Genomic DNA, 25,276 nt, shown 5'->3' with positions numbered 1-25,276 from the left:
TTACCTGTCAACATCCCTGAGACTGACTTCCTTCCTTCCTTCCTTCCTTCCTTCCTTCCTTCCCTCCCTCCCTCCCTCCCTCCCTCCCTCCCTCCCTCCCTCCCTCCTTCCATTTTTTTCTCCCCAAATCAGTGCAGTCAGGGCTTTTTCACTCAGGACATGGGCAAGTCAGTGGCTAATTACAACAGCTTTCAAACTTCTTCGTGTATGAGTTTCCAGAGGAAACTTCAGTTCCTGGAATTCTACAAAAAAGTTTAATGAGCTCAACCTAGTTTATAGGAGGATTTCTGGCTGTTAGGTAAATGCCAGCATTCTTCAAGAACTTGTGAAACGGGTAAGAGAGTAATTTCTCTTACATCTGGCAGAAGGGACATATGGCTACTATGGCACCTATCAGGATATCAACGTGTATGCTCGCCTCTAGGCTCCCTCCATTTCACAAGTGCCTGTTACATATTTCAATGGCCATGCTAGCTTTTCTCCCCTTCTTCCCTCCCCTAAACACAATCTCTGTGTGTGTGTGTGTATGTTCTGCTCTTACTTCTTTCACTGTGCATTCTCTATTCTCTATCCTCTTATGTTCTCCCCTTTATCGTAGATAGCCCTGGCCAGGTCCAGTCTGCTGGTCATGCTTAGTCTACTACTTTCTTTGTTCTGGACTCTTCCAGATGCCTCTGGCTGTTTTTTCTCTTTCTCTCATAGCTACAATAAAAGACATTGGAGATCTCCTCCACTACCACCCTAGCCACCTGTGGCAGGCAAGAGAGCTGGCCCCACCCTTTACCAGCTGCAGCACTCAAGAAAGTGGGCTCTGCACCTTGCCTGGGCGGCACAGTAGAGCTGGTCATAGTGGCTAAAGCGAAAGTAAGCAAGCCCTGAGGTCATGAGAGCAGGAGAGGTGGCCCTGCTTCTTGACAGCTTGGCATTGGCTGAGCTAGCTGGGGCAGTACTGGAGAGCTTGCTGTCATGGTATGGGTGAGAAAGATGGGCAGGCTGACCAACTCAGCTACCACCCAGGCCCAGATCCAGGGCTTTGAGTTGGCCCACCCCACCATCTGCTTCATCTGTGAACTGCTAGAGTGAATTAAGGGGCCAGTCCTACAGATCCAAAGCTCCATGAACTCATGGCACAGGGTAGCAATAGGATATCTGAGAGGAGTCACTGTGAGGATTGTTGATAGTGTAGCAGAAATGGCTTTGAACCAGACCAATGATATATTGTAGTGAACATTTGCAAGTAAAGATACCTCCCCCTGATAGGGGAGCTACCATGACATAGAGGAAGATAATGCAGCCAGTCCTGATAAGACCTGATAGGCTGGAGTCAGAGGGAAGGGGAGGAGGACCTCCCCAATCAGTGGACTTGGGCAGGGGCATGGGAGGAGATAAGGGATGGGGTTGGGAGGGGAAGAGGGAAGGAGCTACAGCTGGGCTACAAAGTGAATAAACTGTAATTTAAAAAAAAATTAAAAAAGATGTGTGTGATAAATGTGCTTGAGGTGCTGAAATGAGCTAATTCAAGACAAGTTAAAATATATAAATGCAGATTTATTGGGAGCAGCTTACTGGCCTTTGTGTGTACAGAGAGAAGGAGAGAGAGGAAAGGAAATGCAGAGAGAGAGAAGAAACACAGGAAGAAGGAGAGAGGAAACTCAGAAAGAAGGAAGAGAAAAGAGCACCAAAATGTCTGGATTATATAGTGAAGAGCCTCTGGGGAAGGAGAAGCTTCGTCCCTGGGCTGGGGAGCTTAGGGTAGAAGGGAGGATATGTTAGCCACATCCTGCAGTAGGTAGGGACTGATGGATTCTGGAGAGCCTGGAAGTCAGCCCTGCCTTGGTTGCCTTCAGCTGCTTGTCCAAGTCTGAAGCCCAGCAGTGTGAACAACACTGGGACATGCTGTGATACACCATAGCTTCCACAATAAGATGCATTTTGTAAAAAAAAAAAATTCTTATTTTTTTCGGGGGGGTGGTTTGCAAGGGTAGAGGGTGGATATGAAGGGATGGGGAGGTAAATGGGATTGAGGTACATGATGTGAAATTCACAAAGAAACCATGAAAAGTTAAATAAATAAAAGCAGAGATTCCAAGAAAAGAAAAAAGAAAAACCCCTTTCCTTAACTATACCATGGAGTAGTCATGTCATCAATTTATACAGCATGGACTATGAAAATCAGAAAGTCACTGGATGAAATCTATAATTTTATTATCTGATGTTCTAAATAGGGAAAGTTAGAGTGAGAGTTGATAGTTCACTTTAAGGATGTTATTTAGCAGCTTTTCATGAGCTGATTGTGACTTTCAGTGATGAGAGCTGGCAACAGTAGAACAGTCCGAAAGTCCAGGAAAGGAACCACTGTTCCTTAGAGGGACACCTTCTCATTGATGTCACTGCCATGTTCAGACTGCCTGACATACTGGCCAAATCGACTCTGGGTTATCTAGACCCATAGTGTCTCTGGTTTTAAAGGAGTGGAGATGGATGGGATGACATAAAAAAGTGAATTGGAATTTTTCCTTCCCACAAGGTGTCTGCTAGTTGCTTTCACGTGGCAGGGACAGGGAATCCTTCTGGGAGCCAGCAGGAAGTCTGAAAGCTAACAGAGATGCTTTCTCAATATCAGTCCAGCTGGGAGGCATTCTGTTAGTGACACATGCTCCTTCCCCCCCAAATATAATGAAATGTTGTATGTGCAAACAACATAGCTTTAAAAAAGTAAAACAAAATTATGCATTTTTGTAAAACTTGATAAAAATAGTCAGATGTACAGTTCTCTCTCTTTCCCACATGCATGCACAGTTTTCTGGCACCTTTATCCTTTTGTGTCTGATCTGCTTTGGCATCTTCATTGTCTCTAGTCCTGTTCCTGTCTTGCTAGCATCCACTCTTCCCACTCTTCCTCTGGGTAACTTCTCTCATTCTGTACAGGGGTTTTTCAGGCTTGGTTCTGGTTTTGGGGAGCTGGTTTAGCAAGCAACTGTGCAGATTTTCATCTTGACTTTTCTCTTCTAGTACTTCTTTAGTCACGGCAGTAACAGTGGTGGGATGTAGGCCCTGAATGTGAGAATGCCAGGGTGGTCAGGAGTGGGTCTCACACTGCTCCTCTTTTTCTCAGTGAGTGAAATTGTACATCATTATCATTGAATATGTGGGAGTGTGTGCGTGTGTGTGTGTGTGTGTGTGTGTGTGTGTGTATGTGTGGGTAAGTAGGTGGGTGCACATGTGTATAAACATGTGCTGTCCAAAAGAGGGTATCAGGTGTCCTTTTGCATCCTTCTCTGCCTCCTGCTCTGAAACAGATCTCTTCCTGAGCTTGGGGCTTGAATCTTTGCTAGGCAAACTTCAACAATCCTTCTGTTTCCATCTCCCTTGGAGTTGGGATTGCAAGTGTTTGTAGGAGATGCCTGACTTATTGCTAGGGACACAGTCCACAGTTGTATTTGTAGTGGAGTTGTGCATACTGGAGTCACATAGGGAGCATTATATACCTTTCCTAATGTAGCAGGTGTCACCCTGGGCTGGGACACTGGGTGGAGCAAGTCCTGCACGTAGTTTGCCTTGACAGTTTACTTTGAGACAGTTTTACTATGTAGCCCAGGCTGCCCTTAAACTCATGGCCTCAGCATTCTGAGAGTGCTAGCAGTACAGGCAATGCTACCACTCCCTGTTTTAAAGCTGTTTGTTCCTTAAAATTACCTGCTTTAAATGAGGCAATTTGGGTTGATGGTAGAATAATAAAACTCCTTCATCAGATACAAAAATAGCTCAATCTCCATTAACACCTAGAAAGTGGATACTCTATTAACTACTGTTGCCAAGGCAAAAATGAGACAAACCAAGACAGGGGTACAAGCTGTGTGTGGTAAATGTGCCTTATTAGGCAAGGGATCTGATTATTGAACTTCAGATTCTAAACTAGAATTCCTCCTGCTTGGCTCCTGTTTATTTGAGGAGAGTTTCAACATTTTTCTTGTTTTCCATTTACAGATGAAGTTAATGAATTATGACAGTTACCATAGTTAAGGTTTAAAGTGACTTTACAGTACATAGATGTGGTCAACCTGGAAGACACTATGCTAAGTGAAGAAAGCTAGTCATTGAGGTTGTCTGTTGCATGATTCCTGTATGCAGAACAGGCAACTCTATCAGAAAATCCAGATATGGAAGTCACACTAGATCCTGCCTCAAAGGACAGGATGTGATTACTTAATGTATATGGAGTGTTTTGAGGAGATGAAAAAGATTTGAAAGTAAAAAGAGCCTTTTGGTTACACAGCATAAATATGCTTAAATACCACTGAATTGTACATGGTAAAGCAGCCAATTGTATGTGAAATGAATTGCGCTTTAATTTTAAAAGGGCTTAGGAAGTGTATACATCTTTTGTATTTCTCAGAGGCGAAGGTATGAAAATGTAAACAGTGCCAATTCCAGGGAAGGGTGACTGTTTTTGGTGTGACCACGTGTTGTGTCCACAGTCACTGATAACTTGTCCTTGTGCTTGGTAGAACCTATTTGTTTGCACTTCTGGAGAGTGAGTCTTGCTTTGCTAGGCAAATGCTCTACCACAGAGCCTCAGGTTCAGCCCTCAGAACTTAGGTTAATGCAAAGTATTTTTATCTGAATATATTGCAGTATCTATTAAGGTAGAAAACATCCTATATGTTTTGTTTTGTTTGAGTCAGGGTCTCACTCTATAGCCCATACTGATCTATAGATTACTCTATAGCTCAGGTTGGTTCCAAACTCAAAATCCTCCTGCCCATGCTTTTCAGGTACTGCAATTACAGATGTGGTATCATGACACCCAACACATTTTATAGAGTAGTGTTTTTGAGGGAAATGTATAGGTTCATTCATTCTTAGGAGCTCAGGACAGACTTAGTTGCCATGAAATTATCACAGCTGATGGCAGACCAAAAAGAAAGAATTCTTCATTTTTGGAAATAGGATATCATTTATCCTGGGCTGGCTGTGAACTCCTCAGTTCAGGAATTACAGATATGTGCTACCACACACATCTCAAAAAAGATTTTTACTAAACCAACATTTAAAATTCTGTGCATTCAGTGCTGGAGAGATGGGTCAGTGGTTAAGAGAATCACATCCCTGTATTATGTCAGACAGCTCATGATCACCTGTAACTTCACCTCAGGGGATCCAGCATCCTCTGAACTCCAGTTTGTTAGAATCTGACACCCCCTATCAGATAATTGTCCAGGTAGATATCTGTACATGTGTACATGTGGTACACATAAACTCAGACACATACATACATAGACAAAAAAAATGCTTTAAAATAGTGCATTCTCGTTTTCCTGAGAATTGTTCTATTGGGCTACTGTTTATTTCTTTAGGGTAACATGATTAAAACCAGGGCCACCCTTGTGGGCTCTAATACCAAGTGTTGCCCCCAAGTTCCTAAATGAAATTCATATAATAATGGAGATTTTAGCCATCAAGGAGTAGCTTCTGGGAGTCCCAACAAATCATGTCCAGAAAGTTCAGAAAATGTAATGCTGAAAGGCCAGAAAAGAGTTTATTCACTGGGAAAAGAGGGATCAAGCTTCCTCGTCCTACCTTGGCAGGTACCAGAGTAGCCTTAGGTTCACATGTTACAGGTGAAGAATGTGGATATGGGTGTGAGGTCTGCGTAGCTAGTCTTGGTCAGACCATGCCTGGTTCTGTTGGGCTCCTGCACTTTGGGAAGTTTTATTGCTTGGGCAGGCAATTTCCCGCTTAGCTTAATGGGTGGAGAGACAGCTTTGTTTTGAGATGATCTGTCTGTGTCACTGTTCTGGCAGGTGTAGAACTTTGCCTGGTGACTTCTAGTTGCCATTCCAGGGACTTGTAATTGTCCCAGCACTCTAGAAAACACTTTTGTTCCTCTGATCTTGGTGTCTTTAGCCAGGGTAGAGGAGGATTTAGATGAACCTTCCTTAAGTGATTAACTTGCAATTTGAACAAGAATCTGACCCAAAGTTTTCAAGTGTAAAGGAAACATACAAGATGAAGGCAGAGTCACGGCATTTGTCTTGCTTTAGCCACTCATTGGACTGTGCTGGGGCCAAGTGAAGAGTCAGTGCTTTGTATCAAAAGCCTCCTCCCCTGTCTTAAGCCCGTCAAATTAACCATCTTAAAATGAGTGGTTCAGTAGCATTATAAATACATTGACAGTTCACAACTATCAGCTGTGTAGCACTTTCTAATATTTTATCTTTCCAAAAGGAACCTACACCCATTAACCGTTGTCTGTTACCACCCCTATCCTTAGCAGACACCAATTTGTATTTGTTCTTCATACTCTAGACACTTCATATAATGGAATAATAAATTACGTGGCACACCACTCCTGTTTAGGTTGTTGTTTCTGCAGTTGGGTTAGCACGTTTGTTTACCATTCATTTGTTGATATGCATTTTGGCTTGTCTCATCTCTTGGCTGTGTGAATAGTACTTTTAGGAATGTGTGTGTACATGTTTCTGATTGAGTCTCTTTTCATTTTTTTAGGCATGTACCTAGGAGTAGAATTGTTGGTTATGTGGTAATTCTTTTACTTTTCAGCCAGCATGTTTTTTATAGTGGTTGAACTGAACTACTTTACTTTCCTGGCATTGCCTGAGGTTGCTATTTCTGGCAACCTTGTCAGTATTCCATCCCCCCAACCCCTGTATTATTTTGAGAGTTAGTACCTCATTGTGGCTTGCTTTGCATTTCTCTAAATTATTAACGACGTTGAAGACCTTTTGTACATTGGTATTACAGCTGATTGGGTTTCCTCTTTGGGAAGTTTTCCATCTAAATCTTCTCTATTCTTTGTTTTTGAGTTGCGGGAGTTATAAATTTTAGATATTCTATCTTTAATAAATAATGCAAACATGTCTCCTAGTCTGTAAGCTCTCTTCTTTCCTCCACTCTCTGTATCCCTACTTTCTCTTCTTTGCTCCCCTCTTCCTTTCCTCCTTCCTTTCTCCTTATCCTTTCTTCTCCTCACCCTTCTGCCTCTCCTTCCTCCCCTCATCTTCCTCTTTCCCCTTTGTTTCTCCTTCTTATATTCCTCTTCTCTCTTTCCCTCCCCTCTCCTTTCCTATTCTCTTTCCTCTTCTCCTCCTTTCCCTTCTTCTCCCTTTGCCTGTCCTTACTTTCCTTCTCTTCCCATTTTGCTCTCCTCTCTTCTCTTTTGTCCTTTTCTCTCCCTCTTCCCTTTTCCTCTCTCCCCTTAACCCCTTCCTACTTTCTTTCTTTGCTTCCCTTTGCCTCACTATGTAGCCTAGTATGACTTTGAACTCATGGTCCTCTTGCCTTCTTAGTGCTGGGACTAAGGGCACACCACCATGCTTGGTTTCCTTTCACTTGCTACAGCTAATGTATTACATTTGTGAATTTTGATTAAGTCCTGTTAGTTCTCTTTGTTTATGCTTTTACAGTTATATCTAAGAACCCATTGCCAAGTACAGTGTCACAGAAAATGAATCCTAGCCAGGCTCAGTAGCAAAACACACCTGTAATGCCAGCACTCAGGGAGGCAGAGGCAGGCAGATCTCTGAGTTCAAGGTCAGCCTGGTCTACAAAGTGAGTATTTGAGGCTTAATTTTATGTGTAAATCACTGATCCATTTTGAGTTAAGTTTTATCTGCAGTATGCCCCACCTTTGCTCTTCCCATATGTAGACCTAATTTCCTGTGTATATGGGATTATTTTCCTTTTCTCAGTTATATTCATGCCAGTTACTTGTGGATTTTGTTTTGTGTTTTGAGATAGCCTCACTCTGTAGTCTTGGCTGGCCTGGAATTTGCTATGTACTCAAATTCATTGAAATCTGCTTGTCTCTGCCTCTGGGGTATTGGAACTGAAAGCATGTGCCATCACTCCTGGGTATATATTGATAGATTATCTCTGCTAATTCAAGCCAAATTAAAAGTATAAATGCAGGTTTATTGGGGGCAGCTCTTGGGTGGGTTCACCAACCTCATGGAGAGTGGTCAGTGAAGCTGCCATATAGAAGGAGCCAGAGAAGCCTGGAAGGGGTGGTGGTCATCTGCTTCTGGTCTGTAAAGTCAGGTTAGAGAGGCTAGTATACCAGTCACACCCTGTAACAGATAGGGACTGAGGAATGCTGGAGGTCAGGTTGGCTTTGGGTACCTTAGCTACTTGCCCTGAGTCTGAATCCCAACATATATATTTGGATATTTGTTTTTATATTATTTAATTTAATAATTGCTTTTGTATTGTTTAGTATATTTGAACATTTTTTATTTACTTATTAATGTATATGGGTGTTTTGCTTCCATGTATGTCTGTGTATCACATGTGTTTAGGGCCTATGGAGGCCAGAGAGGGTGGTAGATCCTCTGGGACTGGAGTTACAGCCAGTTGTGAGCTGGTTCTATCTGCTGGGGTCTGAAACTGGGTCCTCTAAAAGAGCAGCCAGGTGCTGTTAACCACTGAACCACCTCTCCAGCCCTTCCTTCCTTCCTTTCTTCCTTCCTTCATTTCTTCCTCCCTCCCTCCCTCCCTCCCTCCCTCCCTCCCTCCCTCCCTCCTTCCCTCCCTTCCTTCTTTCCTTCCTTCCTTCTTTCCTTTCTTTCTTTATCCCTACCTTCCGTTGTTTCCTTAGTCCTTTCTTCCTTCCTCTCTTCCTTTCTTCCTTCCTTCCTTTCTTTTTCTTCCTTTCTTCCTTACTTCCTCCCTCCTTCCATTCCTCCCTCCCTTCCTCTCTTCCTCCCTCATATATCCCAGCTATCCTAGAATTTGCAGTGATCCTCCTGCCTCAGCTTTCCTAATGCTGGGATTTCAGGTTAAGCTCCTTTGTCCTGGTTATACATTTTTGTTTGTTTTTCAGATGAGTCTCACTGTGTAGTTCTAACTGCCCAGAACTTCCTATGTAGAGCAGGCTGTCTCAGAATTCAGAGATTCACCTTCTTGCAGGTCTTCTGAATGCTGGGGTTGAAAGTGTGTTCCACCTTGCCCAGTTTTGACATGATTCTTGCCATTTGCTTCTGTATGTGCTGAGATTCTTGTTTCTCTTCCTTTGACAACAGGATCGTGGGGTTGACAGCTCCATTTTTCAGAATCCCAAAAAGCTTCACTTAACTATTGGAATGTTGGTGCTTTTAAGTGAACAAGAGATCCAGCAGACATGTGAGATCCTTCAGCACTGTAAAGAGGAATTCATTAAGTAAGTAGCTGGCAGCAGTCGGAAGGGAGTCTTTTCAGTATCAAAGTGGTTTTTGGATGAGAGAGCTAGATGAAATGGCAATCAGGTTTGTTGACTCACTCTATTAAAGTATATGTAAGACCTAGTTATTTTATGGGTACGAGTGTTTTGCTTGCTTGTATGTATGTGTACCTTATATGTGCCTAGTGCCTACAAAGGTCAGAAGGTTTCAGGTCCCCTGGAACTGGAGTGATCCACCATGTAAGTGCTGGTAAACAAAGCTTGGTCCTCTGCAAGAGTAAGTGTTCTTACCCGCCGAGCCATCTCTTCAGCCCTTATTCATTCATTTGTAGTACTTAACATTGGACAATCAACTGAAAGTTTGAAAATAGACTTAAAGCACTCATTTACACTTTTGAAATTGTAACAGTAAAAATAAAATTGTAAATGTTTAAACAGTATATCCCATTGTTTGGGTAGCGTATTGCTACAAATTCAGTGTCTTAAAACCATACACATTTATCATCTGATTTACCATCTGTGGGTCAGGAGTTGGGAGGAAGGGCAGCCCAGTCACAGACTTATCTTTAAGTGAGAGAGCTGGATGACATGGAAATTTTAATGTTTGTTTATGTATAAAAAGTACAGACAAATATACCCATGCCATGACACACATGTGAAAGTCTGTTAACAGCTTGTTGGAGTAAGCTCTTCCCTTCTACTGTTTAGGTCCAGGGGTTAAACTCAGGTTCAGACTTGGCCACCAGTACCTTTATCTGCTGAGCTATTTCACTGGTCAGTGTCAGAAGGTTTATATGGATTTCACTGGACTGAAATCAAAGTATTGTCAGAGCTGTGATTTTTTTTTCTAGTTTTAAGAAAAAAAATTTATATTCTTGTCTTTAAAGTCTAGCTTATAGAGTTTTCTCACATTATTTATCTAGTGGCTTCTTTCTCCACCTTTAATTCTAGTATTGCATTTCTCTGTACCTTCAGTTGTCACCTCTGTGACTGCAGCAGGAATAAGTTGTTGGCTTTTAAGGACTCTGACATGACTAGATCCATCTATATATAATCAAATTGATCTTTATTGTCAAGGCTCATAACCAAGACATGAAGGATAGTAGAACCTTGTCTCTGAGAGGGCCTGCCACAGCAGCACTCCTTAGGAAAGAGGAACTCATGCTCCTGTTTCTCTCCTTCTTTCCCCCTTCCCATTTCTTCTCTCCCTCCTCTTCCTCAATCTCCTTTTCTAGTTATTTATGAATAACAAGGTCTTTTTGTGATGTCTCAGTCACTTGCCTCAGCCTCACGAGGAGCTGGGGTTTTCTGTTGCCTAGGCTATTCTCAGATTCTGAGTTTCAAGTAAATCCACCAGCCTTAGCTGAGGCTGAGAAAGGAAGCTCATAGGCCAGCTAGCTAAAGAATGCAATGATGAACAACGAGAGATCCTCACAGATGGTGGAAAACAAGGACTAACAGCCGAGGTGGTTCCACATAAGCACCATGGCATGTGTGTGCTCTATCTGTGTGTTTGTTTGTGTGTATCTGTTTTTTTTAAGCACATTATTACCTGTAGGTACCATATTTTTTTTAACATGGCCGTGTAGAAATGGGTCACCTGTCTCACTGGGTAGCACAAGGCAAAAGGATCTAAAGTTTTTTTCCTGTTTTTCACATAAGACTCTAGTACATTGATTTGTTTGGGGCCAGTTACCCCTTTTCTTCTTTTTGCTCCTGTTCCTCTCCCTCTTCCTCCTCCTTTTCTTTTTTGAAATAGGGTCTCACTATGTAATCCTGGCTAGCCAAGAGCTCACTCTGTAGAATAGGCTGGCCTTAACTCACAGAGATCCTCCTGCCTCTGCTTCTAGCTTTACTTACTGAGTATTGGGGTTACAGTTGCGCATCACCACTCCTTGTCACTTATATTTTTTCTATTTGTTGCTTTTTTTTTTTTTTTTTTTGAGACTGGGTCTTATGTAGCCCAGCCTTGCCTCTTCCATGAGACCTCCTGCTTTAACCTCCTGAGTGCTAGGCACTTACTACCAGGCTCCACAAAATAAGATATTTTTGTTGAGCACAGCCAAGAACCTATTGAATTTAATAGCTGGCCTGTTGTGGCTCTTATTCTTTGCTCAGTGGTGAACATGGCTATTTTGTTTTAATTTTTGAGACAGGGTTTCTCTGTGTAGCCCTGGATGTGCTAGAATTCATTATTTAGATGAGGCTGGCCTCACAGAGATCCACCTGCCTCTGCCTTCCCAGTGTTGGGAAATTAAAGGTGTGCACTTCTATGTTTGTTGATTTATTTTTTAAATCTTACTTAAAACTCAAAATAATTTGGAGTTCATCATTATATAGTTGTAGTTTTCTTTGTATAAAATAAAAATACTTAAAGGTCTCATACTTCAATATATTCCCAGTTCTCTTTCTGTTAAACTAAACTGAAAGTAGCTGCATTTTTCTGGCTGCCACTGGGATAATCTGCTAAGAAAAAAATGTAGAGTTAGATTAAATATTTATGTATCAAACTATTTGTTCTTACCTTAAGAAAATCAGACCACAGATTTTAATCACTGAGTTTTAATCCTAAGTTCTGGGCAGACCTAGCTGAGCTCTTCCCTTTTCGGTATTTAGTGCCTTTGCCAAATTGGAGTCTGGATGATTGTCAGAGCCGGTGTGCACTGGGAATAAAGAACCTAGGACCCTGACATGACAGGATGAAAATGGTAGTTGTGGTTTTTCAAATTCAGCAAAGCTCTTGAAATAGGACAAAGTTGCCCTGCCAAAAAACTGCTATGCATGCAGAAAGATATTTGAAGATGCTGTTTTCAAAAAGCTGGGAAGATTTGAGACCAGCAAGTTAAACAAATCGAGCCTCCCCACTCTTCTACTGCCCTGCTGAGTGCGCTTTTTGAAAACATTTACAGTTTGAACTCAGGTGTGCGATTGTCATATTAGGGTCAGACTCAGGTGTCTGCATGCCTAGACAAGATCAGTTTCCCAAATGCAAGAGACTTAACTTAAAGAAAATTGTATTAAGCTTTGGTGAGCAAATTATGTTTTGTTTTTTACTTAGGTTCCCCATCTTTGCAGTGGGTACCCTTAGGGCGTATGCCAATGTGTAATGACATTTCTTTCTTTTGTGTGTGTGTGTGTGTGTGTGTGTGTAATGGCATTTCTAACCTGAGCCTGCTGTGCTGTAAAGATCCCAACATAAAATGTGCAAAGGAAAAGTCTGCAACTAAGAGGACCCGTACAGACTGTGCCATGGTGTCATGTGATGGCATTTCACTTGGAATGTTGGAATATTACAACAAACATGACTTATAAAACACGATAAGATGAAGTTGCAATGCTGTGGGTATTTGAGGAATGTGGGTAGTTGAATCTGGATCTAGTTGTTGAAACTAAAGGATGCTGTCTAATGCAGATTTTTGTGGAAATTCTTAGGCTCATGCAGCTTAGATTTTGAATGAATTATTCAGTGTTGAGGAAACGCTTGACGCTCAAATGTGTCCCTTGTGACTTTTCTCCGTGGGATCTAGGACAGAAACAGGGCAGTGGCTCTGAGTATCTGCTTTGACAAATAGGAGCCTGCCCCTGTTCAGGTCCAGCCACTGTCTCCTGAAGCCTGAGAGACCCTCACAGGCAAGGGCTTCAGCAAGTACACCTAGGGAATGATCACAAGGGAGGAGAATCTAGCCCAAGTGTCTCTCACAGGTGAGGACTTCAACATGGATGCCTAAGAGGTACTAGGGTGTACCCCCTCAGTTGCATTCAGTGCCCTGGCTGGTCTCGTTTCTTTTTTTTTTTAATTTTTAATTTTTAATTTTTTTAATTTTTTATATTAATCACAGGTTATTTACTTTGTATCCCAGCCATAGCCCTCTTCCTCATTCCCTCCCAATCCCACCTTTTTTCCCTCATCTCCTCCCTGCCCCTTTCCAAGTCCACTGATAGGGGAAGACCTCCTCCCCTTCCATCTGACCCTAGTTTATCAGGTCTCTTCAGGACTGGCTGCAGTGTCCTCTTCTGTGGCCTAGCAAGGCTGCTCCTCCCTTGGGGACGAGGGTTGAAGAGCTCGCCATTAAGTTCATGTTCGAAATTAGTCCCTGTTCCCCTTACTAGAGAACCTACTTGGATACTGAGCTACCATGGGCTACATTTGAGCATGGGTTCTAGGTTATATCCATCCATGGTCTTTGGTTGGAGAAACAGTCTCATGAAAGACCCCTGTGCCCTGATATATTTGGTCCTTGTGGAGTTCCTGTCCTCTCCAGGTTTTACTAACTCCCCCTTCTTTCACTCTGAAAGTTTGGTTATGAGTCTTAATATCTGTTTTGATACACTGCTAGGTAGAGTCTTTCAGAGGCCTTCTGTGGTAGGTTCCTGTCCTGTTACTTTTTTTCTCCTATATCCAATGTCCATCCCATTTGTCTTTCTAAGTGAGGATTGATCATCTTACGCTGGGTCCCCTTTCTTGTTTATCTTCTTTAGGTATATAGATTTCAGTACATTTATCCTATCTTATAGGTCTGTATAAGTGAGTGTATACCATGTGTGTCTTTCTGCTTTTGGGATACCTCACTCAGGATGATCATTTCTAGGTCCCACCATTTGCCTGCAAATTTCATGATTTCCTCGTTTTTAATTGCTGAGTAGTATTCCATTGTGTAAAAGTACCACAATTTCTGTATCCATTCCTCAACTGAGGGACATCTGGGTTGTTTCCAGGTTCTGGCTATTGTGAATAAAGCTGCTACAAACATTGTTGAGCAAATATCTTTGTTGTGTACTTGAGCATCTTTTGGATATATGCCTAGGAGTGGTATAGCTAGCTCTTGAGGTAGCACTATTCCTAATTGTCTAAGAAAGTGCCAGATTGATTTCCAAAGTGGTTATACAAGTTTGCATTCCCACCAGCAATGGAGGAAGGTTCCCCTTTCTCCACAACCTCTCCAGCATGTGTTGTCACTTATGGTCTTGTTTCTTGACCAGTGCAGGCACCCCTGGTTGTTCAAGGCCCTGTGATTCAGAGTGGCACTATGTTGGCCTCCTCCGGCCACTCAGTCTCTACAGAGACTGCACCATAAACACCACTTTGCCTTTCTGGCAGGTGTAGGAATACCCAAGTGGTAGCAGCTTCTCCTGGCCTCCAGTATTTCCCGATTAGAGTATAATTCCACAGGAAACCCCCCACCCAAGGGCACTCAGATATTCAGAGTATTGAAGGCCTTGGTAGGGACACTTTGGACAAACTCCTTAAGGAGGAAGGTTTTTCTACCTGAATCCAGCTTGATGATCATAGCATGTAGGGCCTGAAAGTGACAAAAAGGAGGCAGTTGTAGGGCACCATTATAGTCCAGTGGTTTCCCATGGTGAGCTAAGGTACAAGACAGACCTGAGGAGCAGGTCTCAGGGCTACCAGTAGAGCCCAAAAGAGGCCTTGAGATGGCAGGCTTTCTTCTCAGTTGTCTAGAGCAGCTTTTTCCAGCTTATGGGGCATCTATTTAGTGCTGACTAGAGATTTAAGAGGTATAAAAGTGAGAGAGATGGGGCCTACCCTTGTGATGCTTAGGGAATGCTATATAGTGAGTGGAACTTCCCTGTCTTGCAGATTGGGAGGGAGCTTTTTCTGGTTGAAGTATATATCTGAATGTACTTCAGTATATAAAAAGGATTTGGGAAGAAAACACAGTGATGGGAATATTCTGGGCCACTGTGGGTTCCCATTGAATGACAGCTTTCCAGTGTCCATGGCTAGACTTTCTCATGCTCCCTTAGAGAAACAGGTTGAGACTCAGTCCTGCATAGGTAGGGTCTGCATCATTGTTCATCAGTTGTCGAGAATGGATCTTCAGACATCATCCACCCTTAAGATTAAGGGATTGATGTTCATTTAGGTGTCATCCACCCAAAGAGCATCAGACCCGTCCGATACCTTTTTCTCAGAGGCGGGACCTGGGGCATCAACCCGCATGCAATCAGACATGCTCTTCTCTGGGTCCAAAGCGGCTGACCCTGAGTGCAGTGCTTAGCCTCGCATCCTGAGCGTAACATTTTAGCTTTTTATGGTATCCAACCATGCTTGGGGCGAATGTTTTGCTTCAATGGCTGTAAAGGCCTGAATGAACATCGGTACAAAGTCCCAATTTATTTCTAATATCAGAGATCAGACCTCTACTCTTGCCTGATGCGTCTAAAACAAAAAGGGGGAACTGTAGAGAGCTGCGTAATGCTGTGCCTTAAAGATGGAGCTGGTTTCTGCCTTCCACCTTCCGGATGGTGAGTGCTCTCTGTCACGAACAATTCCACATTTGGCTAAGGCTGAGGATCTGGCTTGCTTCCATGTATGTGGACCTATCTGCATTGCCCACGTGGCACGCCTGGGTTGGCTACCCAGAGGCTATTTAAGCTGTGGGCTGGCTTTCCCCAGGGTCAGATGATTGTTCAAGGTTCCTGAATAAACTGCATTGAAAAAAAAAAAAAAGAAAAGAAAACAAACAAACAAAACAAACAAACAAAAAAAAAGAAGTTCAGGATCATCCTGGCCTATAAAACAATCCCCCTGCTCTCAAAATAAATAAATAAACTATTTTTATAGTTTTGTTCAAAAAAAAAAAAGATTAAGGGATTGAAGTCTCAGAGGAGGAAACTAGGGCCGGGCAGAAAGAGGAAACATTGAGGGGGCATAGGAAGAAAAGAAGTTCCTTAATCTGGAGTCTAGTGGGAATCTTGCTAGCCAAGTGTTAAAAATTTTAACAAAATAAGAGTTGCTGTGAAGATTGCTTATATAAAAACAATGTTCTTTTTCTTTTATCTAGAAACATTTGTAAAAAAAGATTTGTAAAATCACCAAAATAATTGTCCTTTATTTTCTAGGTAGTTGTTTTAGGTGTTACATCCTATTAAAAAGTACTGATAGTTACTGCAAAATTTATTGCTGTATATTGGAGCAGATGTCTTTATTAACATAAGAGAACTTAGGAAGTGAAGTCTTTTTGTGTGTTTTCAACATTTATCAGGTGGCAATCAGAAAATGTTTACTGTGAAGAAGAATATCAACCTGCATAGCCCTTTTTGATATGTTTAATAATAATTCTTTTTTAAAAATTTTTTATTTAACTTTTATTAATTACACTTTATTCATTTTTGTATCCCCCATAAGCCCCTCCCTCCTCCCCTCCCGGTCCCACCCTCTCCCCCCTTTTTGCATGCATGCCCCTCCCCAAGTCCACTGATAGGGGAGGTCCTCCTCTCCTTCTTTCTGATCTTAGTCTATCAGTTCTCATCAGAAGTGGCTGCATTGTCAGGGTTGTAGGTTATCTCCATGAATAGTCCTTGGTTGGAGTATAAGTCTCTGGGAAGTTCCCTGTGTTCAAATTTTCTTGTTCTGTTGCTCTCCTTGTGGAGTTCCTGTCCTCTCCAGCTCTTACTATTTCCCACTTCTTACATAAAATTCCATTCACTCTGCCTGACAGTTGGCCATCAGGCTCAGCATCTGCTTTGACGGTCTGCAGGACACAGGCTTTCAGAGGCCCTCTGTGGCAGGTTCTGAGGTTGTTTCCTGTTTTCCTCTTCTGGCTTTCAGAGGCCCTCTGTAGCAGGTTCCTAGGTTGTTTCCTGTTTTCTTTTTCTTCTGATATCCATCTTCTTTGCCTTTCAGGATGGGGATTGAACATTTTAGTTAGGGTCCTCTCTTTTGCTTAGTTTGTTTAGATGTACAGATTTTAGTGGGTTTATTCTATATTGTATGTTTATATGAGTGAGTATATTACCGTGTGTGTCTTTTTGCTTCTGGGACAACTCACTCAGGATGATCCTTTCCAGGTCCCACCATTTACCTGCGAATTTCATGATTTCCTTATTTTTCATTGCTGAGTAATAGTCCATTGTATAGATGGACCACAGTTTCTGCATCCATTCTTCAGTTGAGGGGCATCTGGGCTGTTTCTAGCTTCTGGCTATTACAAATAAAGCTGCTATAAACATGGTTGAGCACATGTCCTTTTTGTGTACTTGAGCCTCTTTTGGATATATGCCTAGGAGTGGTATGGCTGGATCTTGAGGAAGCGCTATTCCTAGTTGTCTGAGAAAGCGCCAGATTGATTTCCAGAGTGGTTGTACAAGTTTACATTCCCACCAGCAGTGGAGGAGGGTTCCCCTTTCTCTACAACCTCTCCAGCATGTGTTGTCACTTGAGTTTTTGATCTTGGCCATTCTCATGGGTGTAAGGTGAAATCTCAGGGTTGTTTTGATTTGCATTTCCCTAATGGCTAGTAAGGTTGAGCATTTCTTTAAGTGCTTCTCTGCCATTCGGTATTCCTCTACAGAGAATTCTCTGTTTAGCTCTGTTTCCCATTTTTTAAGTGGATTACTTGGTTTGCTGCTTTTCAGCTTCTTTAGTTCTTTATATATACTGGATATGAGTCCTCTGTCAGATAAAGGGTTGGTGATGATTCTTAACGGGCTTGCTATAAGTTTGATATGCATAGCATCTCAATGAAATACCATTTAACCTTCAAACCCTTTTAAAAAGCGATGACTACTTGATTTATGTCTATAAAAAAAGGTATTAGGTAATTAGATTTAGAAAACTAATGCACTAACTAAAGAAATTGAAAATTCATGTCGAGAGTCTTAAGTTATACTATAGCTTTGGACCCATCTTTAATTGAGAAACATCGGTATAAAACATTTTTGGGTAAGTGTATATATATATATATAATTTGTATAAAAAGCATTTGAGTAAAATATTGGCTCCCTTTTCTATGATTATCCTTCGAGCCCTTCTATTTGGTTCGTCTGTTGTTGTTTACAGTCCACACAGTGCTCCATTCGGTGTCCAGGTCTTGTTTCCCATTTCTCACTTCTGTCACCAGCAAAAAAAATTTTCATGCCATTTGAATATAAAAGCTACAAGCCTATGGCCTGTGGTTTAAGTTGCTGTGCTGCTAGAAGGTTGTGCTTTGTCTTTCTAGCCGTTTACCTACTTCCTGTGAAAATTAATAGCTCTCTGTAGCATTACCAAATTTCATCGGAACCAAATTTCTGCCATTAAATTGGTATTAATACATTGAGAAGTCAATCAAAATAAAAAAATCTACTTTCACACAAAAAGAGAAACTTTTCATATGGGAATGTTCCAATAGCAATGAAGAGTCCTAAATTTAATCTTTTTCATTTCCCAGATCTGATCCTGTAACTTTTTCAAAATATCACAAACAAGAGTATAAATGTTGTTAGAGTGAAAACCCATGTTGGAACCTAGTACAGGAAGGATTCCTTCAATCCTTACGCCCGTGGTTTCATTTTTTTCTGTTTGTAATCCTGTCTAATGGACTTTGGAACTGTCCTGTTATCTCATTTATCAAAAGAATTTCCTCAGAAACCCTTAAAGCAGTATGCAGGGTTTGAATGAGAATGGCTTCCATGGGCTTATATGTTTGACTACTTGCTCCCTAGTTGGTTGAATTGTTTAGAAAGGATTAGTAAGTGTGGCCTTGTTGGAGGAAGTGTATCACTGGGTGAGCTTTGAGGTTTCAAAAGCCCATGCCATTCTATAAGCTCTCTGTACCTCATGCTTATGGATCAAGATGTAAGCTCTCTGCTACTGCTCTAGACCATGCCTGCCTGCCTGCCTGCCTGCTGCCGTGTTCCCCACCGTGATAGTCATGGACTAACTAACACTGTAGAGCCCTGAGCTCCAAATTGTTTCCTTTGTAAAGTTGCCTTTGTCATGGTGTTTGTCATGGCAACAGAAAAATAACTTAGACACAGTGAAGTAGAGAAGGCATCAAACTCATATGTGGGTTTTGTTAAGACACTTAAGGTGACTTCTCATGAGAAGCTTATGCCTATATTGTAGTGTGTACTGTCATATTCTAGGCCTGCCTGCCCCCTCTTCCTGTCTCTTCTTTAATGCCCTTGCTTAAATCTATATTAAAGTTCTTTCTTAATATACTCAAACATTGCTTTAACACACACACACAACACACACACACCAAACAATTAAGAACCCAAACAATGACTTGGTTCAGCAGCTGTGCTGCCATTTCCTTGGGGTGGGTCCCTAGAAAGGGACTTCTTGTACAGATGAGTCTGGGAGGTTCTTCATTAATGTTGGCAAATGCTCCTGAAGATGTGTTAAATTGCTATGCACATCTTTCATTGCTAGCGTGTGTAAGTGTCTTGTAACTTGAAATAAAGGAGAGAAGGGCTGTCATATAGAATGCCATTGCCAATCATGTCATCCCTCAACTTTGTCTTAGAGCTCATCAGTGAGTGTTGGAACATGGTGTGGTCCTGAAAACACTCTTCTGCATTTTGTAGTTTTGGGCACTGGGCATTTCTTAACTTGAAATTAGAAGGACCGCTAGGTCATTGTTGTTGGAAAAACCCCACAAGCCAGATCTTGCACTACTTGACTATGCGTATTAGCCTTGAGATATTACAGTATCTCAAGGTGCTTTGCTTATACAGGTGTAAAAGCCTAATGTTTTTTCTTTGACAGTGACATTTCTGGAGGCAAACCCCTGGAAGTAGAGATGGCAGGGATCGAGTACATGAACGATGATCCTGGGATGGTGGATGTTCTTTATGCCAAAGTCCACATGAAAGATGGCTCCAACAAGTAGGTTTTTAATCTATGCTTATTTGAACTGAGAGGTTCCCAAATGTTTGGTGCCTTCGAGGCTTACAAGGTGTTAAAGTTACCTCAAGCTCATCATCTTTCTGTCTCAGCTCTCAAAGTACTAGGATTACATGTGTGCAACAACAGGCCTGTTCTTTGTTCATTAAAACAAATGTGCTAACACATTCAGACAAGAATTGCAGACTGTTAGCTTGAAAGACTCTGGATAGTGAGTATTGATCATAACAGTCGATTTTTTTATGCAAGTGGGTTGTGTGAAGGTGCCAGTCCTGCAGAACCAAAGCTGCAGGATCTCCATGACACAGGACAACAACAGGATATTCAAGAAGAGTCCAAATGAGGATCCAGTATAGCAGAAGCCAGAGGCCTCGAACAAGATCAATGACTCATTACAATGAACATTTGCAAGTAAAGCTGTTTGGTATAAGCATGTAATATGTGATATACTTGTGACACACTGCAACTTTCATAGTGAGATGTTTCAACTTTTATTCATTTGTTTTTATTGTATCTATTTTTATTTTTTGTTTTCTTTTTAGAGGGAGGTTGCAAGATTAGAGGGTGGATATGGAGATGAGTGGGGTTGGGGTGCATGATGTGAAATTCACAAAGAATCAGTAAAAAGTTAAAGAAAAATAATACTAGAGATATTGGGGCTGTGGTAATTCTAGCACTCCAGAGGCAGAGGTAGGTAGGCAGATCTCTGTGTTCGAGGTCAGCCTGGTCTATAAAGTGAGTTCCAAGACAGCCAGGGCTACACAGAGAAACCCTGTCTCAACAAAAACAAAAACCAAAATAACAAAAACAAAAAACAAAACCAAACAAGAAAACAATGACGATGATGATGAATTCCTCTCAACTGGTTGCTTGCTCTGTCTTTTGACCCAGGGTTAACTTTTTTTAATCCTTTTTATAGAAGGCTCTTAGATAAAGGTGTGTGCTAGGGCTGAGCCACAGCATAACCATGTGTTTGCTGTATATAATAAACAGAAAGTTATTAGATTAAAGGTGTGTATTAGGGCTGAGCAACACCACAACTAAAAACAGGTTTTTCAGGTACATAATTTCAGGGTTCACAGTGTAATCAAATATCCTGCAATAGCCCTGGGTTTGATTCTCAGTCCTGCACAGTCAAAAAAAAAAAAAAAAAAGACTTGACTCAGGGTAATAGTACATGTCTGTAATTCCAGGACTTAGGAGGTTCAAGCAGAAGGGTTAGGTGTTCATGATTATCCTCAGCTACATAGTAAATTTTAGGATAGCCTGGACTACATGAATCCTTGTCTTAAAACAGATAAAAATCCTCCCCCCAAAATGAGGAAGAAAATAGTGGTTTGCTAAATTATAAAAGTCTTCTAAATGCTGTTATATTTTATCATGTTGCTAATGTTACTACCAATGTTATTAAAATATTTTTCATTTTTTATTTTTATTAATTACAGTTTATTCACTTTGTATCCCCCCTGAGCTTCCTCCCTCCTCCCCTCCCAATCTCACCTTCCCTCCTGCTTCTCCACCCATGTCTCTCCCCAAGTCCCAATGATAGGGGAGGTCCTCCTCTCTCCTACCTTCTGATCTTAGTCTATCAGGTCTCATCAGGAGTGGCTCCATTGTCTTCCTCTATGGCCTGGTAAGGCTCTTCCCCCTCAGGGGGCAGTGATCAAAGAGCAGGTCAATCAGTTCATGTCAGAGACAGTCCCTGTTCCCATTACTATGAAACCCACTTGGACACTGAACTGCCATGGGCTACATCTGTGCAGGGGTTCTGGGTTATCTCCATGAATGGTCCTTGGCTGGAGTATCAGTCTCAGAAAAGACACCTGTGCTTAGATTTTTTGGTTCTGTTGCTCTCCTTGTGGAGCTCCTGTCCCCTCCAGGTCTTTCTATCTCCCCCGTCTTTCATAAGATTCCCTGCACTCTGCCCAAAGTTTGGCTGTGAGTCTCAGCATATGTTTTGATATCCTGCTGGATAGAGAGTCTTCCAGAGGCCCTCTGTGGTAGGCTCCTGTCCTCTTCCCTGTTTTCTTCCTCTTTAATGTCCATCCCATTTGCCTTTCTGAATGAGGATTGATCATCATACCCAAGGTCCTCCTCCTTGTGTAGGTTCTTTAGGTGTACAGATTTTAGTATGTTTATCCTATATTATATGTCTAATATCCACTTATGAGTGAGTGTGTCTTTCTTCTGGGATACCTCAATCAGGATGATCTTTTCAAGTTCCCACCATTTGCCTTCAAATTTCATGATTTACTTGTTTTTTATTGCTGAGTAATATTCCATTGTGTAGATGTACCACAATTTCTGTATCCATTCTTCTATTGAGGGACATCTGGGTTGTTTCCAGCTTCTGGCTATTACAAATAAAGCTGATACAAAAAAAACAAAAAAAACAAACAAACAAAAAAAAAAAACAAATAAAGCTGATACAAACATGGTTGAGCAAATGTCCTTGTTGTATACTTGAGCATCTTTTGGGTATATGCCTAGGAGTCATCTAGCTGGATCTTGAGGTAGCACTATTCCTAATTGTCTGAGAAAGTGCCAGATTGATTTCCAAAGTGGTGGTACAAGTTTACATTCCCACCAGCAGTGTAGGAGGGTTCCCCTTTCTCCACATCCTCTCCAGCATGTGTTGTCACTTGAGTTTTTGATCTTAGCCATTCTGATGGGTATAAGGTGAAATCTCCAGGGTCTTTTTGACTTGCATTTCCCTGATGACTAAAGACATTGAACATTTCTTTAAGTGTTTCTCTGCCATTCGATATTCCTCTATTGAGCATCCTCTGTTTAGCTCTGTACCCCATTTTTTTAATTGGATTAAGTGATTTGTTCCTGTTTGACCTCTTGAGTTCTTTATGTATTTTGGATATTAGACCTCTGTCAGATAAAGGGTTGGTGAAGATCCTTTCCTAATCTGTAGGCAGTCTGTTCGTTCTGATGACAGTGTTTTTTGCTTTACAGAAGATTTTCAGTTTCATGAGGTCCCATTTATTGATTACTGCTCTTAGAGCCTGTGCTGTTGGTGTTCTGTTCAGGAAGTTGTCTCGTGTGCCAGTGAGTTCAAGGCTTTTCCCCAGTTTTTCTTCTAACAGATTTAGTGTGACTGATTTTATATTGAGGCCTTTGATCCACTTGGACTTTCGTTTTATGCAGGGTAGTAAGTATGGATCTCTCTGCATTTTTCTACATGTAGACATCCATTTAGACCAGTACAATTTGTTGAAGATGCTATCTTTTTTCCATTGAATGTTTTTGGCATCTTTATAAAAAATCAGGTGTCCATAAGTGTGTAGATTTATTTCAGGGTCTTCCATTTGATTCCATTGATCCACCATTCTGTTTCTATGCCAGTACCATGCAGTTTTTAGTATTGTTGCTTTATAGTACAGCTTGAGATCAGGGATGGAAATACCTCCAGAAGATCTTTTATTGTAGAGGATTGTTTTAGCAATTCTGGGTTTCTTGTTATTCCGTATGAAGTTGAGAATTTTTCTTTCAAGGTCTGTAAAGAATTGTGTTGGTAATTTGATGGGAATTGCATTGAATTTTTATATTGCTTTTGGTAAGATGGCCATTTTTACTATGTTAATCCTGCCAAGCCAGGAGCATGGGAGATCTTTCCATCTTCTGATATCTTCTTCTAATTCTTTCTTCAGAGGCTGGAAATTTTTTTCATACAAGTCTTTGACTTACTTGGTTAGGTTCACACCAAGGTACTTTATGTTCTTTGTGGCTATTGTGAAGGGTATTATTTCCCTAATTTCTTTCTTAGCCCTTTTGTCTTTTGTATACAGGAGGGCTACTGATGTTTTTGAATTAATTTTGTATCTAGCCACTTTGTTGAAGGTGTTTATCAGCTGTAGGAGTTCCCCGGTAGAAATTTTGTGGTCACTCAGGTATACTATCATATCATCTGCAAATAGTGATACTTTGACTTCTTCCTTTCCAATTTGCATCCCCTTGCTCTCCTTTAATTGTCTTATTGCTCTAGCAAGGACTTCAAGAACTATGTTGAAGAGATATGACGAGAGTGGGCAGCTTTGTTTTGTCCTTGATTTTAGTGGGATTGATTTAAGTTTCCCTCCGTTTAGTTTGATATTGGCTATAGGCTTGCTGTATATTGCCTTTACTATGTTTAGGTATGTGCCTTGTATCCCTGATCTCTCCAATACTTTAAACATGAATGGATGTTGGATTTTGTCAAAGGCTTTTTCAGCATCTAAGGAGATAATTATGTGTTTTTTTTTTCTCCTTCAGTTTGATTATATGGTGGATCACGTTGATGGATTTCCATATATTGAACCACCCCTGCATGCCTGGGATGAAGCCTACTTAGTTGTAGTGGATGATATCTTTGATGTGTCCTTGTATTCGGTTTGCAAGTATTTTGTTGAGGTTTTTACATCAATGTTCATAAGGGAGATTGTCCTGAAATTTTCTTTCTTTGTTGGGTCTTTGTGAGATTTAGGTACCAAGGTGACTGTGGCTTCATAGAATGAGTTTGGTAGTGTTCCTTCTGTTCCTATTTTGTGGAATAGTTTGAATAGTATTGGTGTTAGCTCTTCTTTGTAGGTCTGATAGAATTCTGCTCTGAAACGATCTGGTCCTGGGCCTTTTTTTTTTTTTTTTTTATTTTTGCATGGGAGACTTCTGATGACCACTTCTATTTTTCCGTAGGGGATACCCGATTTACCTGGTCTTTATTCAGCTTTGGCAAGTAGAATCGATCCTTTTCAAATTTTGTGGCATATAGGCTTTTGAAGTAACACCCGATGATTGTTTGGATTTCCTCAGTGTCTGTAGTTATGTCCCCCTTTTCATTTCTGATTTGTTGATTTGGATAGTGGCTCTCTGCCTTTTAGTTAGTTTGGCTAAAGGTTTGTCTATCTTGTTGATTTTCTCAAAGACCCAACTCTTGGTTTCATTGAGTCTTTGAATTGTTTTATTTGTCTCTAATTTATTAATTACAGCCCTGAGTTTATTTCCAGCCATCTGCTCCTTTTTGTTGTGTCTGCTTCTTTTTTTTTTTTTCCCCTCTAGGGCTTTTAGGTGAGCCATTAAGTTGCTTGATCGAGATGTTTCGAATTTCCTCTTGAAAGCACTTAGTGCTATGAACTTTCTTCTTAGCACTGCTTTCATTGTGTCCCATAAATTTGGGTATGTTGTGCCTTCATTTTCATTGGATTCTAGGAAGACTTTAATTTTTTTCTTATTTCTTCCTTGACCCAGCTGTCATTGAGTAGCGAGTTGTTCAGTTTCCATGTGTGTGTAGGCCTTTTGCTGTTTCTGTTGTTGTTGAGGTCCAGCTTTAGTCCATAGTGATCAGATAGGATAGAAGGGATTATTTCAATTTTCTTGAATCTGTTGAGGCTCGCTCTGTGACCAACTCTATGGTCTATTTTGGAGAAGGTTCCATGAGGTGCTGAGAAGAAGGTAAATTTTTTTTATGTTTGGGTGTAATG

At 41.2% G+C, this 25,276-nt stretch overlaps 1 protein-coding gene across 8 annotated transcripts in view; it reads left to right on the top strand.

Moving 5' to 3' along the window:
- Nucleotides 1-25,276, top strand: part of Ascc1 (activating signal cointegrator 1 complex subunit 1) — an 86,129-nt gene that overhangs the window by 22,187 nt on the left and 38,666 nt on the right. For all 8 annotated transcript variants that reach the window (XM_060369502.1, XM_021643475.2, XM_021643476.2 and 5 more), the window contains exons 6-7: nucleotides 9,042-9,178; nucleotides 19,674-19,793. In XM_060369502.1, the coding sequence (XP_060225485.1) occupies nucleotides 9,042-9,178; nucleotides 19,674-19,793 (257 nt within the window). The remainder of the gene's footprint in view (nucleotides 1-9,041; nucleotides 9,179-19,673; nucleotides 19,794-25,276) is intronic.

Source organism: Meriones unguiculatus, chromosome 16 (assembly GCF_030254825.1).
Source record: "Meriones unguiculatus strain TT.TT164.6M chromosome 16, Bangor_MerUng_6.1, whole genome shotgun sequence".
Taxonomy (NCBI): Eukaryota; Metazoa; Chordata; class Mammalia; order Rodentia; family Muridae; genus Meriones; species Meriones unguiculatus.
Note: the sequence above shows the minus strand (reverse complement) of the source record. Positions and strands in the feature narration are given on the sequence as shown.